This window comes from Mugil cephalus, chromosome 15, assembly GCF_022458985.1.
Source record: "Mugil cephalus isolate CIBA_MC_2020 chromosome 15, CIBA_Mcephalus_1.1, whole genome shotgun sequence".
In the NCBI taxonomy this organism is placed as follows: domain Eukaryota; kingdom Metazoa; phylum Chordata; class Actinopteri; order Mugiliformes; family Mugilidae; genus Mugil; species Mugil cephalus.
In genome coordinates this window covers 13380647-13397059 of record NC_061784.1, presented here as the reverse complement: position 1 = coordinate 13397059, position 16413 = coordinate 13380647, and the positions used below count along the sequence as shown (strand labels likewise).

At 43.5% G+C, this 16413-nt stretch overlaps 1 protein-coding gene across 23 annotated transcripts in view; it reads right to left on the bottom strand.

Moving 5' to 3' along the window:
• The window catches only part of nbeaa (neurobeachin a), an 89887-nt gene that overhangs the window by 59185 nt on the left and 14289 nt on the right, over positions 1 to 16413 (bottom strand). For all 23 annotated transcript variants that reach the window (XM_047606409.1, XM_047606415.1, XM_047606411.1 and 20 more), the window contains exons 2-3: positions 3434 to 3665; positions 1177 to 1277 (exon numbers count right to left, since the gene is read on the bottom strand). In XM_047606409.1, coding sequence (XP_047462365.1) covers positions 1177 to 1277; positions 3434 to 3665 — 333 coding nt within the window. The remainder of the gene's footprint in view (positions 1 to 1176; positions 1278 to 3433; positions 3666 to 16413) is intronic.

Sequence of the window (16413 nt, the reverse complement as noted above, 5' to 3'; positions counted from 1 at the left end):
ACTGTGGAGAGTAACATAGTAAATGCAACTTCTGCTTGTTGCTGCGTGGTTAGCATTAGCATTAACGTAAGAAGAATCCCCTAAATAATGATTAACTGAACGACTGCCCACCATGCAGACATTTACATGGACTTAATTGAGAAACACAACGTCTGCACGAAAGAAAAAAGTGAAGGCATTCAAATCATTAGATGCCTTTAACAATGTCTTGAATGGACATGTGCAAGATTTGCAATAGAAGAATTTGAACGATGTCTTTTGCCCATACAAACCCAGAGGGACTGTCTTTATCAAGTGAAGCCTCTCCAACAAAGATATTACACGAAGTAAGTGGAACCACAGTGGAGGGTAGCGTAGTAAGTGCAACTTCTGCTTGGACACCCCTGAAACACGTTGCGTTACCTAGCGGTTAGCATTAGTATTAACATGTAACACGAATCCCCTAAATAAGCACTAACTTAACGGAATTTTAGTCACGATTTATTCTAACCCATAATGTTATTCAGGCTGAAACCGATGATGCATTACATGTTAATCTAATCTGATAAGAAGGGTGGGCGTTGTTGATTTCTCGCTCCAATCCTTTCTTTTAATCACCAAAGCCAAACCAAAGTTGTCTATGACTGGCAGTGGCTGGTATGTGATAAAACTTCAAGTTTTTGGGTTTTTTTTTGGTTTTGGCACCAAAAAAATACAGCAAGACGACATTTTCATGGTTGAAAGTGACAGTGCTCGCCTCAAAGTTTCCTCTGTTTTGCTTCCAGTTAATGTTTTGGTGTCACAGTGACACAGGCCATGAAAGGGGTCTACTGGTAAGGAAATGTAGAATTCTTAGCTACAAATAGTCAAAGAGTTTCTTTTGAGCTTAAAACACACAAACACGATTCTAATAACACAATTAAAGTGGTTTTGCTGAGTTACGCAGCGGCAACTTTTAACAGTTAAAATATGTGATTGAAGGTCAACGCTCTGGTCAACAAGGATTAGAGAGTCCGACAATTTGTTCAAAAGCACTTTTTAGTTCGCTCCCCTTTGAGTCAACAGCGCGCTTTCGATTGAAGCTATTAATTTTACCCAGCATCTGCAAAGCACAAATATATGTCGTTACATCACTCACACCATTAGCAGCACGCACAAGATCGAACCGCATTTTCTTTCAAGCCACCATCGACTTACCCAGACGCCATTGTCTCCCCTCAGCATACTGAAGAGCAGCTTCAGCTCCTTCACTGTGATGCTGTAACTGGCCATGACTCCCAGCATGTCCACCAGGAGGTCTGACAAAACACAGATAAGTTAATGTGAGACGGCGGAAAGGAGATAGCGCCTGAGCTCTTTCTAGTGTCGGCCCTCTCCTGACATTTCCGTCTGATGAAATATGGCGAGGTCACAGGGCAGAGGCAGCTTGTATGCTGTGAGCGTTCGGTGATTTGCTTTTCGGCGCGGTCCCAATTGCGCCATCCAGGTACTCAGAGGCGCCCTGCCGCACACAAAACACACAACCTTGAAGCTCGAGCAGAGTTGCTGTGCGTAGCATTACTTAACACGGTGAATATATGCACGACAACATAATGCTGCAATAATATAGATTGAGAACGACACGTCAGGAAACATGAGGTCAAATAACTGAAGATGTGTTAATTATTATTGACAACAGAGACAGACTCGCTTAAGATGCACATTATACCTTTAATGATTGAGCACTGTATCAATAAATACCTACGTTAAAAAAAAAAAAGGATTTTTGATAATTATATTGTAGCCGACTAAAGAGTCTGGGGATAAATGTGTATTTTTCATGAAAATGTAGACGTATTATGGACTTTTGCCTTTCGCTTTGAGTTAAACATAATCATCAAAGCTCAATTTAAAGCTACACGGGCATGTGCAAGGATATATTACAGGAAACTGTACGCTTGGGTTTAAAACCTTTGAATCATATGTTTAAAAAAATCATCACTTTATGGTATAAATGGAATTATTATTATAGGCAGCTGGCGGCTATAATAATCATGCTAATGAGCATAATGTAGTATTTATAAAAAAGCTGGGATCTATTTTTTTTTTTTTTTTTTTTTAAATACATGCCACACACTGGAGACTGTTCAACGAGATTAGTCCACATGTGAGGATCCAAAACACACAATGGTTTGGAACAATCATCTAGCTTCACATTTAAAAATGGAAAGAAGCTGCAAAAAAAAAAAAAAAAAAAAAAGCATCTATGTACGCTGCACTAAACTATCCCTTTAACTTGTTTCGATCTTAGGAGACAATAGCCACCACAATCTGTCAACAACCTCACTGACAACACAGCGCACTTGTTTAATGACTATACTTCATGAAACCACAAGGCTGTAGATATAATTTTTTTACGCATATAATTAAATACGACACTGAGGCGTTTGTGTAGTCAAATGACCTTACTGCTTCATTGACTTTCACTTTACGCAATCACAACAGATCAGTGTGGATATGGCAGAGATGCAGTGCAGCCCTCTCAGCATGAGGCAATCTGCTTAGAAAGGCTCTTCTCTCCCATTAGGCCTGCTCGATATGAATAGAGTCTTCCCACAATATTTCATTAGCCCGGGCCCAGCGACAGGGAATAAAGGAGAAGGCTAGCCGAGCTCGCCGAGGTGCTTGCTATGAGAGGAAAACGGAATACATAATGTCCTAGATTCAAAACCCCTAAGCTCTGTTTTTGGTGCGATCAATCCATGTAGGTCATTTTAAATAGTTTTAGAGAAGCGTTAGAATCACGGTTTCGGAAAAGGGAGTCTGTGGGAATCGGCATTAAATTGATTTAGGAGGCGTATACTCTGCTGTGGTGAGCAGTAATAAGTCAAGGAAGTTATAAAACACATTATCCTGCGGCGCTAGGTAGGACAGAGAGGACACCGTGGGGGGTGGAAGGGAGGAGAGGGGAGGACGTGCACTCGGAGGCATCGTTAAAGGGAAGCCAAGGTCAATCAGATCATGTAAAGAGATCACTGTGTATGCACTGTTTAGTAATTAAGTCCTTTGTACAAATGGCAGCACACCTCGTACGGAGGTCACTGCTTCGCTTTTGCTGCACCTGAGGCAGAGATAAACACGCACAATAGAAACACACATAAGGTTTGGTTGCACAAAAAAGTGGGGTAAAGCTTTCCTGAGATGTCACACAGTTCTATACTAATAAATTACATCAACATTTGAAATAAAAGTGTGATTAAAGCTCTATAGGGCCCAAAATATCAGAAGACTAACTCAAAAAAACTAAAGATAAATGAGGATCAACAAACGTGTTTCTCTGGAAGATGAAAGGTGAAAAAGGCTGCTACGGTTGAGTTCCCATTAAATGAATTCAACACATTGCGGGGAATTAACAATTTCACACGCGTTTGCGTTGACATTTCCTAGCATATGATGCAAAACACCAACGTCTCACCTGCGATCATGTCGTCCACGGTGCTCATCTTCAGCAGCACCTGCTGGATGAGGCCGACCTCGGTGCTGGTCTGCAGGTTGCGCACGCTCTTGCGGAGGATGGCCGTGAACATGCTCCAGATCTCGGCCTGGCACGTCACCTCGCAGTGGGACAGCAGCTCCACCATGCAGCCGATGCTCTCCGCCTCCTGGATGATGAAGTTCATCTCCAGGTCGAACTCGCCGCCCACCAGCTGGAGCGGGGTGAGGGGTCAGGGAGGGAAAACGGGAAAGATGGGGAGGAGAGAGGGGTTGGGGGGACAAAAGGAATAAATGATTTAGTGAACTATTTAACCTTTTGTCTGCATGAGAGGTAAGCCCGGTTTCTGATGGATGCCGATTACGGTTAGCGAAGCATTTCCTCTGCCGTGGGGCCACACATGCTGCAACAAATAAGCATCCTTCATCAGCGCACACAAACGCGCCGCCTCTTCTTTTCTCTTTCTAATGCTGGGAGAGCAGCACTCTCCTCTGTGAACTACAATCACTCCCAAAATACAGTAGGCGCAAAATAGCAGCCCGTCTACTACCTCAGAAACACGCAGCCAGTTTTTCCGGGACATGCACAGACACTGATTATTTCACATTTCAGACCCTGTCGTCTCAGATCGGCATCAGTCAGTTGATGCCTCAGTTTAAAACCGAGGGGAAATATTCTCTATTTTAATGGCTGGTGGACTGTAATTACCTGTGAGGGTACAGGCACATTACTGTGCCTCACACACACACACACACACACACACATTCACTCATTCACCACATGAACACATACCCACACAGTTCACCCTCAGCGTTCTCGACTATCCAGGAAACGGTAACCATGGCAACCAGCAAGCTAAGGCAGCGCGGTTGAGGCTATTAAATCAGATGGAACAGAAACATGCATTCGATTAGAAAAAAAAGCTGCCGAACAGGATAAACATTAGGACTACTGCGACTAAGGCCCTTGCGCAGTCAGAGCATGAAATTAACGGCTAAGTCGAGTACAGTCAATACGCTTCACAATAAAATGAAAACAGAGAGAGAGAGAGAGAGAGAGAGAGAGAGAGAGAATGAGAGAGAAAACGCTGGTGTCACTGAATAACTGGGTCAATTTGTAGCACAAAATAAAAAAAATGAATCTACATTGTGTTCAACAAAGGGTTTATTCTCATTCTACACGTGTTTAAATGGCATTTCAATCAGGGTAATATACACTGATCAGCCGCAACATTAAAACCACTGACAAGTGGAGTAAGTAACACTCAATATCAATTTACTGTTCTGCTGGGAAATGCTTGGGTCTGGTATTGATGTAGATGTTACTTATAAACATCTAACACCCACCTAGACCAGACCAGGCACCTCCACCCCAAAGCAATGACACTCTTTGATGGTAGCAGGATGCACGGGCTGGTTCAGGAACAACTCAAAAAAACATGAAAAACAGTGCAAGGTGTTGACCTGGCCTCCAAATTCCCTACATCCCAAACTGATCAAGTATCTGTGGGATGATCCACAGATGTCACTCCTATTGTCACATTCTCAGAAGGTCCATGTCCATGGCAGGTGGTCATAATGTTATGCCTGATCGGTGTAGGGAAGGGGATCAGTTCAGTTAAAGTCTTTGTATTAGTGGAATTTTAAATATTTTGTGATAAGCTCAGTATCGCAACACAAAATGCAGCTTATTAAATCCTTTGAACTGTACTGTATTTCTATTTTCTTTCTCAGAGGTGCCAATCTTTGTTTTTTTAACTTTTTAGGTCTTTTTCAACGTACTCCTGCACATTAATGGTTATTTCTGCTGAACTCACCAGAAAAAACAAATCAAAGTAACCATCTGGGGAAAAGGCAATTGATTTTCTTACTGTAGTGGCAAAAACAATCAATGCTAGGTGTCTGTGTATTCATACAACATGCCCAAACTATACTATGATATATCATTTCTACAAACCACCTCTTGGTGGCTAAGGTTAACTAAATATTTCTGCATGTGAGTTAAGACTTTAAGACTCAGTTTACTTAATTACTCTTTCCTATTTTAGTTACAATAACCAAGAAATAATCCCTGAAGCTTGAAAAATGAAACTAATGTTGAAATGACAAAAAATATTTGCTGTTTTGGTCTCTATATTTCAATTCCTCATTCATAACAACTGTATATGCCGTGAATTTTTTATACAACTCAGTGGTTTACATTATATCTCCAACCTAAGTTCCACCGGGGCTCACCCCATCTTCGTCCGTTTTTGAGATAGGCGGACAGGCACTGGCAAGATGGCGGCAACTAGCATCTCCCACACTGAGCTTCAAAACTGCTCTTCAAAAGAACCTATTGTTGCTCTTGTTGTTGTTGAGTGTTCAGCCGTCTTTAAATACAGTCCAAGGTTTCCACATTCAGCACCGCCATTCAAGGCAACTGTTCAGCATCATAATATTTTTGCATCTACCTTCAATCTGTGAGTGGGACCATGATGTCCATGGTTCAAGTAAAAAAAATAATTCATACAATACAAAATAATATATATACAAATATATATACGAAATGTAATGCAACTTATAAATAAACTAGCTCTCGGAGCTCTGGCAATGACTTCACTTTAGATGAATTATGCTGCCATACATAATATTGATATAAGCTGGAACATTAGCTGCAGCAATCATTAGCAACACCAGAATTTATTACATGATTCCCCCCACTGACACTCTTAGTCTCAGGCCCAGTGAGACCTGTAAGATTAAGGGTTATGTCTTGGAGGTTACAATTCCTTTCTGACCTCATGTTTCAATGCGTCACCCTACGACTGATCACGTTTTACACCTAGGGCTACTTCCTAAACACCAAGTAGTGAATGTCCACATTCATACATCCTTCCCTTCTTTTCAGTCGGGTCAACAGCCTTTCATTACACTTAGCTGATGTGGTTTGCGAACGCATCGGCACACCTCTAATTGAGGTGTACAATAAAAGGAGGTCAAATCAATTCATCCCACATCAAGTTTTGTCGCTCGCCTTTGAGGTTACCCTTTACAGAGCTCACTCAGGTTCACTGTGCACGACCACATCTGCACAACCTGTCAGTTAGGAGGTGCTCCACATACCACGCAACAGAAGCTTCAGAGGGTTCTTTGTAGAAAACTTGCTCGCAGATATGCAGCAACACAGAAACACACACATCCCCAGGGCAAACCTACTCATGTACAGCACGAGCATAATCTCTCCCCGCTTACACTTTCCACCCATGTACAGAAAGATGAGAGGAGTGATGCAAACGGCTGCAACAAAATCGAGTCGCGTGACAAACAATACGCGAAATAGGAGGAGATGAGCCGATGAGGAAGCGCCTCGATAATTATTATCTCTCCTCCACCAGGAGCAACGTCTGGAAAAGGATGATTAAAACCTGGATGACATTGCCAATAGCCGCCCGGACCCAGGGATGCCGGGGGGAAACGGATGGACACGCGAAGTCTTCAATTTAAGAACGTTCACATCAAATATATGTTCTCCATTTCATGCGGCTTCAATAAATGTAATTGATGCCTGAGCTCATTATTTGCTCAAATGGGGCTTTTAATTGAAGTATAAATAAACCTGCCGCCTAAATAGCAATAAGGTTGATCACAAACTGCCTGAGCACACTTGAGCGCACTCGACATCGCGCACGCCGACAAAAGATTGCTAATTAGTTTTATGAGGGAACATGATTCTTTTGCATAAATACGTGTAACCTTCACTCTCCCCCGTCGCCCCAATCTGCGTCCACAATGTCAACACCCATTCATAATGACTCTCACAAAGGGGTGAATAATCATCGCATCAATGAGCACGCACAAGGGGCTTTTACTACCCCGACACACACCCTGGTGGCTAAAGGACACATAAACACGCACCATGGCCCCTCATTATTATTAATCTACCAGCATCGGGATGAAGGGGCTTGGCAGCGCCACCCCCCCTACTCTCCTCCGAGGAAATGTTAGCACCAAACTCACCGTCTTCTTGGCAACTGGTCGAAGTCAATTGGTTTGGCAGCTTCGTGGCAACAATTGCTCCCCACGAGCCTACCACCACATATTATTTTGTTCATGCAACACATTTCACACACACAAAAAACACAGCAAGGAAACCAGTGAGTCAAACAGCCTGACAGCTGCTAAGGAAGTGACAACCTCTTTCCCACGTTTTCTTCCCTCTCTCTCTTTTTTTTTTTTTGACATATAAACATGAGAGCTCAAGAGCTAGTGCGCGCGATTGTATGATGACCTGCTGTGCATGGAATATGCAGTTCAGTGTACTGTGTAAAGTTTAACCTTGAAACACATTCAGCAACAGCTTCAAATGTAAGCGTATCTCGCAGATGACTAATCTTATATTGTAGAGTATGTGCGGGCCTGAGAGACGTCTGTCTGCCAGACGCCGCTCTTTCTCTCCGTTCCGTTTTGGTGCGGTTATTATAAATGATCATTTTTCACGTCGAGCGTCTCTTTCATACTTGCATGCTAGGTTCTCTCTCTGTACTAGCCCCCTGCTTCTTATTCCGTCCAGAGCAGCTCTGCAGTGCTGCTCATTCAGACCCTGAAGGAAGCTGGCAGTCAACTTGGCATCGCTCAGGCCGTGTCAGGGAGGTGGGAGTTTGAGGAGGGTGGGGGTGAGTGCCAGGACCGTCTTCGCACAACAAAGAGCTTATATGAGCAGGCTCCTTGACCAGCCAAAACCAGCTCTCCTAAGAGGCCGGTAAAACAAACACTCCCTCTGTCCATCCGACCCTTTCTCGCCAGCTACACCACTCAGACACTGCTCTGAGTCGATTTGAGGGCAACAGGCCTTTTTTTCCCCGTTGAAGACAGGGCGCTGGAGCAAAAGCACAGGTGTTAGTGATAAAATGAATGAAGGTGTGAACCCTGGTATAGTTCATAGAGGGTGACTGTCACACTGTCATGGATTACAGGGACACAATGTTAATGTGTGCTATAAAAAGTGCAGGTGGTATATTCAATTGGAGACAGGTTTTGGGTCCAATAGGCGGTTTAGCCGTAGCTAAGGCGTCACCATCGACCCTAAGGAGACTCTGTTCAGACCCTTAGGCTGCACCTCCCCAGAAATGTATCTACGTGCCACGACGATGCAGACCGCAAGAGCTGTGATTGGTCTGCTTGTCGGTAGCGCGTTAGTATTTTCGGCTGTTTCTCCATCTCCACAATATTCAAATTGATCGCTTTAGATTAGCAAAGATGAAACATATCAAGGGAAAATTAACTGAGGAGGTTCACAGATACAGATATTTGTATGACGCATCTTGAAAGTTTCAATCGCCATTGTTGAAAGTGACGCAGGAAGTAGAAACAAAAATGAACCTGACTGGCAAAGAAGTCACAGCACCCACTAGTGTTCGGGTGGTGGTTTTACAGTGTGATGAGCGCACAAGTATAAAAGGCTTGCACCGGCGCTGGCTACGTGGATAGGTCACGGCGTCTATGTCCCACAGTACTATAAAAGAGCCTTAACTCTCCAGTTGTATACTCTCTTTTAGTTCTGTTTTGCGGTCTCTAACTTTTGGCTTTGTAGCTGCTAAACTCTCTGCAATATTCATTGGTGATGAGAAGGTACACACAATACCACAGGAGAATTTTACACTGGCAGCAGTACATGCCAATGACGCTGACTGAGAAACAACAACAAACTATGAGAAAGCAACCTACGTGAAAATTGCAGCTTTTGAAAAAACGACATGGATCGTGCAATAAGGCTTGGTTGGTGCTGATATATCGAGCCGATATTTGTATTTTTACTAGTGTCAGTATCGGGTGGTACGCGGGTGCGTTCGCCAATACATTTTTTTTTTTACATGGCAGGATTTACAGACAGGCGCATCCAAAGGCAGCCCTGTGCTGCTGGAGACGCTGCAGAGCCATGCAGCCCATACATTGTCTCTCCCCAACTAGCTGAGTGAGTGTAGCTGGAAGCTGGAAAATGCTCATAGGCATGTCAAGCACCCCTAAAAATAAGAGTTGAAAAAAATGTTTTTCTTTTGGTTATTTTTGTTAAACGGTTACCAAACAAAGATCTATTTGCTTTATCAGTAAGCCCAAATAAATGACAGTCATTAGCAACAGACCTAACTTTTACTGTTGTTGTTGTTAAGTAGGAGTTTGCTCGCTGACGTTTCTGACCCTACAACCACCCCTGCTTGTGCTCTACCACTTTTTACCTGTTTATTTTTTTTATTTTGTAGGCATAAGAGCTTTAAATATCCATTGAGTTCAGTAAATGTTCAAGTTTTTGGTTAAATTGAGACGTGAAACATTTGTTACCATTGCATCATTTTTATCATTTAAAGAAAAAGAAAAAGCAGTATCGCCTCCAAATATCAGTCAGAAAAATTGGCAGAACATATCGGCCAACGGATTTGCCATATCTTTTCAGTCTGGTGGCGGCACGTGGCAAAGACATTTAATTTACCAATGTACGATCTGATCCACTTAGTGCAAGCTGCTGTGAGATCAGTCTGATACATTTCTGCCATATCATCTGCAGTGAACCAAGTTATGCAGGCTTCACCTTTAGGAACCAATTAGCAAACTACTACTATGTTTTTCTGTTTTATCAGCCAAAGCAGTATCACATCGTTTGCATACTGTACATCTTTTCATTCTTGTTGTTTTGTCTTGTTATTTTTCTGGGTTTTAGCCATTTTCGTGATGTTGCTTTACATGGTTTCAGGCAACTAAAGCTAATCGGTCCCAACTGTGGTCACAGCTAAGAGAAACGAATCCTGACTGTTGATAGGAGACTAGATGCAAACCGCTGTCTCTTGTTTTTCAGGCACTCTGTTTGCCCAGTCTTCTACTCTCAGAGGTTTTGCAGTGCCTTAGCTACATCTCACTACATTTGTATTTGCGTCATTTCTAAGCCTGCAAGACCCCTCTTGTCAAAACAGAGTGAAGATTGGATCTTTTCAGGGAAAGCCCAGACAATCAGTGCTGTAATTTTCCTGTAATCTTTCCCTGCAAAGCTGAAAAAGTAAAAGTGATTCACAGTGACGGACATCCGGTTTCGCTAGAATCCGTCCGTCTGAGACCTAAACTTCGTGATTCCACTTTCCACCTTCATTTTGATTCGGCATAGGAGAAAAATAATGACATTTACTGCTCAGCACCAGGACTGAAGCATGGAATTCAATTATGATTGATCTATTTATACCTGTGTCTTTCCTACTGTGACATGTCAAAATGTCTCGACATGACACCAAAGCATTGATCCTATCCGGGCTGAGAATTTTACCAGTCTTTTACCGTTGAGTTTCATCATCGGTTTCCTGCAAAGCACGAGCAATTACCTATTCAATTTGATTTTGTGGCCACCCCGTTACGACTGCCGACCTGTCAGACGCGTACCCCGTCTTTTACTTAATGACAGCCGAGATACGCTGCAGCCCAACCACGATCCACTAGATAAGAAGTGTTAATAGGCGACGAATTAATGTTTACGTAGCACTTCAAATAAAAATCAGGTTTTAGCGACTTTAATTCGAGCCTTCAATCACGGCGCATTCTGAGAGGTGAAACATTAATCAAGGTAACAACAATTTAATCGAAAACAGCCTCTCACAGCCCATTATGTGGCGCTGTGATGGCACATCAAACAAGCGATTACGCTGGCTGATTACTATGACTGACTGTTGAATACTGGATGACTATCAAGGCCGAAAAGAGGCACCTGTTGCTCATTAAGGCCGTCAGAGATGACAGGTCAGAGCGGCGAGTGGACGGTCAATTGCCACCTCCTCTGCCTCTGCGCATTCAATTGAGCCTTTGGAACCGGCATCATCAATATGCAACTTCAAAGCCCCTGGGAGAGGTGCGACCGTGTGTGTGTGTTTGTTCGGTTCGCATGTGTGGCTCATTACTCATTTGTGTCCCCTGAGTGAGTCGCGGCCATTCAGCCCCTTTGTGTGCAGAATGAGAGGAGACAAGAGGCCCATCTAGACATGAGATCACAGATTATACACTTAACGCTTCGGCAAGAGGGCTCAACGGAGCGCAGGAGAGCAAAATTGAAGGAGAGTGAGGGGGGGAGAAAAGGGAACAAGAGAGGGAGATGAAAGAGAGAAAAACAAACACCGGGATGAACAGTGTGAACTGCAGAGGGCCAAGAGGAAGAAGATTGCGCAAGAGGGAGAGGAAAAAAAAAAAAAAAAAAAGCGGCGTATTTGTGAGACTGAGCAAGAAAGACGAGTGAAAATGAGGCCGAGACAGCAGCTGAATGCTATTGTGCTTTCTTATCAGAACGGCGGAGCGATTTTATTGCCCGCAGCCTTACAATGCGCAGTGGAGGGTTTAGTGCTCCAGTGATGACCATGGCGAACCGTTGCAAAGATATGGATTACACTGGGGCTAAACTGGCCACTAAACACTCGATAATCCACATTCTGTTTTCAGCATGACCCCATTTTTTGTTAAACGGCACTGATAAGAACAGCAGTTAGTTTTATCATCGGCACAGATTCACATTCAGGGGATAACCTTGTTTTTATCTTGTATTTTCAAAGGTTTCATTCGAAACGGGAATTGAGTGAGGCTTGAAACACTGACTGAAAAGTATTAAAGCAAGATATAGAAGAAACTATTTCACTGAAAATTAAACCTTAATTCTACAAACTGGTTCATTATATAAGTTCATGATAAAACCTGCTTTTCTTTGGCAGATAGAAATGACTTGTTTGTTTGGACGGTTAACTTAACAAAGAACATAACCCCTAAAAAAATAATCAATAAACAGATAAAAATCAAATAACTCGGGAAAACTTTTGTGAATGACCAAAAGAGGGAAAGTGGTGTAGAAGAGGGTAGGACAAGCTGTGGGTGAGGAGCTGAAATGTTAAAGGACATCTCTGTCTGTGCTTCTCCCGACTGTGATCAACAATGACATGTTGACTGACTGTAGCCTCCAGACACAGAGGGAGGAGGAGGAGGGGGTAGCCCTCCCCCACTGGACTGCATTTCCCATGGGCCTTTGTACCAGCATCTGCACAGATGGCAGATGGGACGAAGCACAGCCCCCACTCATCAAACCCTGCTCAGGGCAAGAACGCTACGATCACAAAGTCAGCACACGCACGTGCATGCACTAGTCAGCAAAATAAACATTATCAGCTGTGGGACGACTAAGAGCTGCAGGAAGTGTTGGGGATTTTGCTTCAGACTTGAGGGAGAGAGAAGACGGTTTAAAGACAGATGCAAAGGAGCATGGATCCTATGCACACACCAGACACTGCATGAATAAAAGCGCACTAGAGGATAGACATAAGAAAGGTTTAGGCCAGCAAAAGCCAGGAAAGCCCCTCTGTGACCTATAGGAAGCTATTTTTGAGTCGCGACAGTAACATTCACTGACACATGTCTCGGGTCTGGGAGCCGCGCTACAAAGCTGCAATGATGCAGGTCCCTTAAGGCAGTAAAGTCTATTCAAGGACATGAAAGCAGATTGCTTATTGTCAGATTTTGACACAAACTGTCTGCGGGAAATCTGCCATAACTGCACCAGCCAGTGACGCATAGAAGCCTAAATGATGCATTATATTACACCAAACAGAAACCTGTTAGCCACTTAAGCGGCAGGAATAATAGTCCACCACTTTAATTGGGACTGAAATAACTAAACAGATGTATAACGGATTGCCTTGAAATTTGGAACAGCCATTAATGGACCTCAGAGGAGGAATCCTACTGACTTTGGTGATCCCCTGACTTTGACTGGTTGGCAGGCTTACTCTTTTTACTCAGAATGTTAATGTTTTTAAAGGCACCGGACAGATTGCCCAGCACAGACATTTCTGTTCCTCTGAGCGTGTATCATAACCGCTAAGTGCTCTCTCGACAACCATTGTGATGCAATAATGAGGTCAAAATTTAAAGTCTATTGAACAGTTTAGTACCTGCGAAACCCGTGTTAACGTTCCCATTCACCTCAGACGCTATTCTTGTTTTGTGCTATTTAGTGTGCTAACATGCTAGTCTCAGGTGGTGGGTGGGCATTTAAAAGGAAAAGTCAGTATGCTCGTGCAGCATGCACAGTTCATCTGGAATGACGGTCTGGGGTTTTCTTTTGTGAAAAAAATGGTTAAGAATTAAGTGCAATACGTATTAAGTCACAGTCTGAGGGTTACATTACGCGTATGAAAAAGCTATCAAGGATCACGGGAAACAGAGAGACCGTCGTCCGACCACTCTCAATGATTAGACGGAGACTGATAGTCAAGCACAGCCTCCTTTCATCTCCCCCCGCTAAGCTGACCCTAGTAGGCACCGAGCACCCTCAGAAGGCAGAAACCACCCAGAGAGATTCAAATAGCCAAACAGAAACTAGAACAAACCCGCACGAAACGCACACTGCAATTTCTTTCACACACACACTGCATTTTCCCAGCAGGAGAGTGCAGTTCATTACAAGCCAATAAGTCAGCCACATATAGCAGCCCTATGCAGCAACCTTCCCACTTTGACATCAACACTCTTCTCATCCCTCTCGCTTCTCTCGCTCTCACACCTAAGCCATCCAATCACGGAGCCAATGCAGGGAAAATAGGAGAAAATAAGCCGGGCTGAAGGTTTGGTTTGGAGTGCTTATCCGCTGGAGTCTTGGATTGGGGTTTGCAACGGTTCATTTCTACCAAAGCATTCTTGCTTGTCTGACGCTGATTATGCAGCTTTCCTTTGTATGCACAGGCCCAAATGTGGTCAGAAAATAACTACAGGCAATCACAGCCGTGGCACAGTAATCTAGGACTTAACTCGGCATACGAGGGTGTTTGTATAAACGTTGGGACTTCAGGGCAAGGAACGCTCGTTTCCAAATAGACGGCGCGATCGCGTCGAGGACGTCGCGTGGGAAAGTTGACAAATCCCAATTAAGCAACTGCTACCTCCAATTTAGCAAACAAGTGCACGCTCCGCAGCTGCATTAGATTCAGAGCAGTGACATTCGTATTCTCGCTGCCAAGAGCTGTACCCTGGGCCCATTCTCCACAAAAAGATAATCACAAATGTGCGTCTGCACATACATCAAAGAAAAGCAAAGCAATTGAGAGATCCCATGTATCGGCTTGTCAGTTTCTGTTAACGCCGCCACAAAGCAAAGAGGCAGAGCCGGATGAAAGAAAAGTGAGAGAAGGCAAGGAAAGACAGTGATACTTGCTGAGATCTGTCTTTATGAAAAAAAAAAAAAGTCCAGTTTGATGCGGGCCAGTTCAGAGTGCCTTCGCCCGCCTCCGACATCTGACTCAAACCTTGTCGAGTGCAGCCTTAAAAACATACTGTACACACGGAGAGAGACAAGTGCGCAACGAAACTCACACACACACTTGAAAACGTCAGCCGAAACACACACACATGCGCGCACACACACACACACAAGCATTCAAAGGGCAAAAGCCTTTAAACAATTCATTGCAAAAAGCCTCGCAGGTCTTAGTCATTCACACATACACCCTCACTGAGTTCATCGCGAACACATTCATACATGCTCACAACAGCAGCAGCAAGTCACATGAATGACAGCATGAGTAAACACTACAAGAGGAAAGAGCGGGGAGAGAGAGAGAGAGAGAGAGAGGAAGATACCTGCAGGAATTCAGAATTCAGAGAGTCTCTCCAAAACGGTAATGAGGTGCCATTTCATTGGCATTAGGGCGGCTTTGCGAGGTAAACAAAAAACAATAACTTCTCAAAAGTGTGTTTCCTGGGGGTGGAAGGGAAGGGAGATTTAAAAGGAGTTGAAAAAAAAAAAAAACAGGAACAGGAAAGAAGAAGAAGAAATCAAGAGGCAGGGGGAAAGTGAGGGCAGACGTCAGAAACAAGGCAGAAAAGAAACGGGCAGTGGTGCTACCGTTTGCTCGGGAAAGCAGAGCGAAGTGACGCATAACTAGAGAGGACAGACGAATCCAGCAGACACTTTTCAGCACAACGGACAGCTCCCGCTCACTCTGCTGACAGATACACAGTGACGACGGGAAGCTACGGTGGAAATCCTTCGGCGGGGCTGCAAAAATTCATTGACAAACAGCTGAAGCTGCAACTGCACTAATTGCTGTATTAATACCATCAATATTTTCCACAGACGTAAAGTCTGTGACAGCAGGAAACCCAAGTTGAGAGAGGCCCGCCGCTTTTGGGCTCACCAGCATGAAAACAGAGCCATGCTGTTCATGTTTGATAGTCTCCAGAAAGAAAAATCCAGGTCAGAAACACGTACGTACACACTGCAGGGATTGAGGTTTGCAGCCAAGTGATCACAAAGCTGACTTCATCCAACCGCAGTTTTAAAATGTCTGCCACCTGATTGGCCAAAGAGGCTTAGTAACGGATCTAGCAATAAGCCTCGTCACATGCTAGCGGGTAACAAACAAAAAAAACATTTTTCTCCTTTTTGTCTTGCAGAACGCCACGTGACATGCTCACATTATTGCAGGCGCTGTCTTAATCTCCAGTAACATAAGAACAGAATAAGAACATCTGCATATGTGGCGATACTGCAGTTACACGACATCCAGAGCTGAAAATAAGTTTGGAAGTATAACACCAAGAAGGTTGTAGGTAGTTTTAATGCTTTTTTTCCCCCATTACTGCTGTGATTAATTAGTTTTCTATTAGTTTCCGATACATTTGAAGCACACAACGGGCTGCGAGTCAATGAATAATCAATTAGAATTTAGCGGTAAGCTGGATTTAATAATCTCGACAATAAAAAGCCGTTCTTTGCCACATTTCTTTTTTTTTTTTTTATTTGTATATCACATTTTATCACAGAAATTCAGGGACTTAAAGTTTGCACTACGGACTGACAGTGTGGAAGAACTGCTCGGAATCGTGCCTCCCGGCTAAAATAATAATCACCAGCACTTTCTCATGAATAAATTTACATTTTTCCTTTTAGAACACAATTCAAGCTGTGGCCTTTCA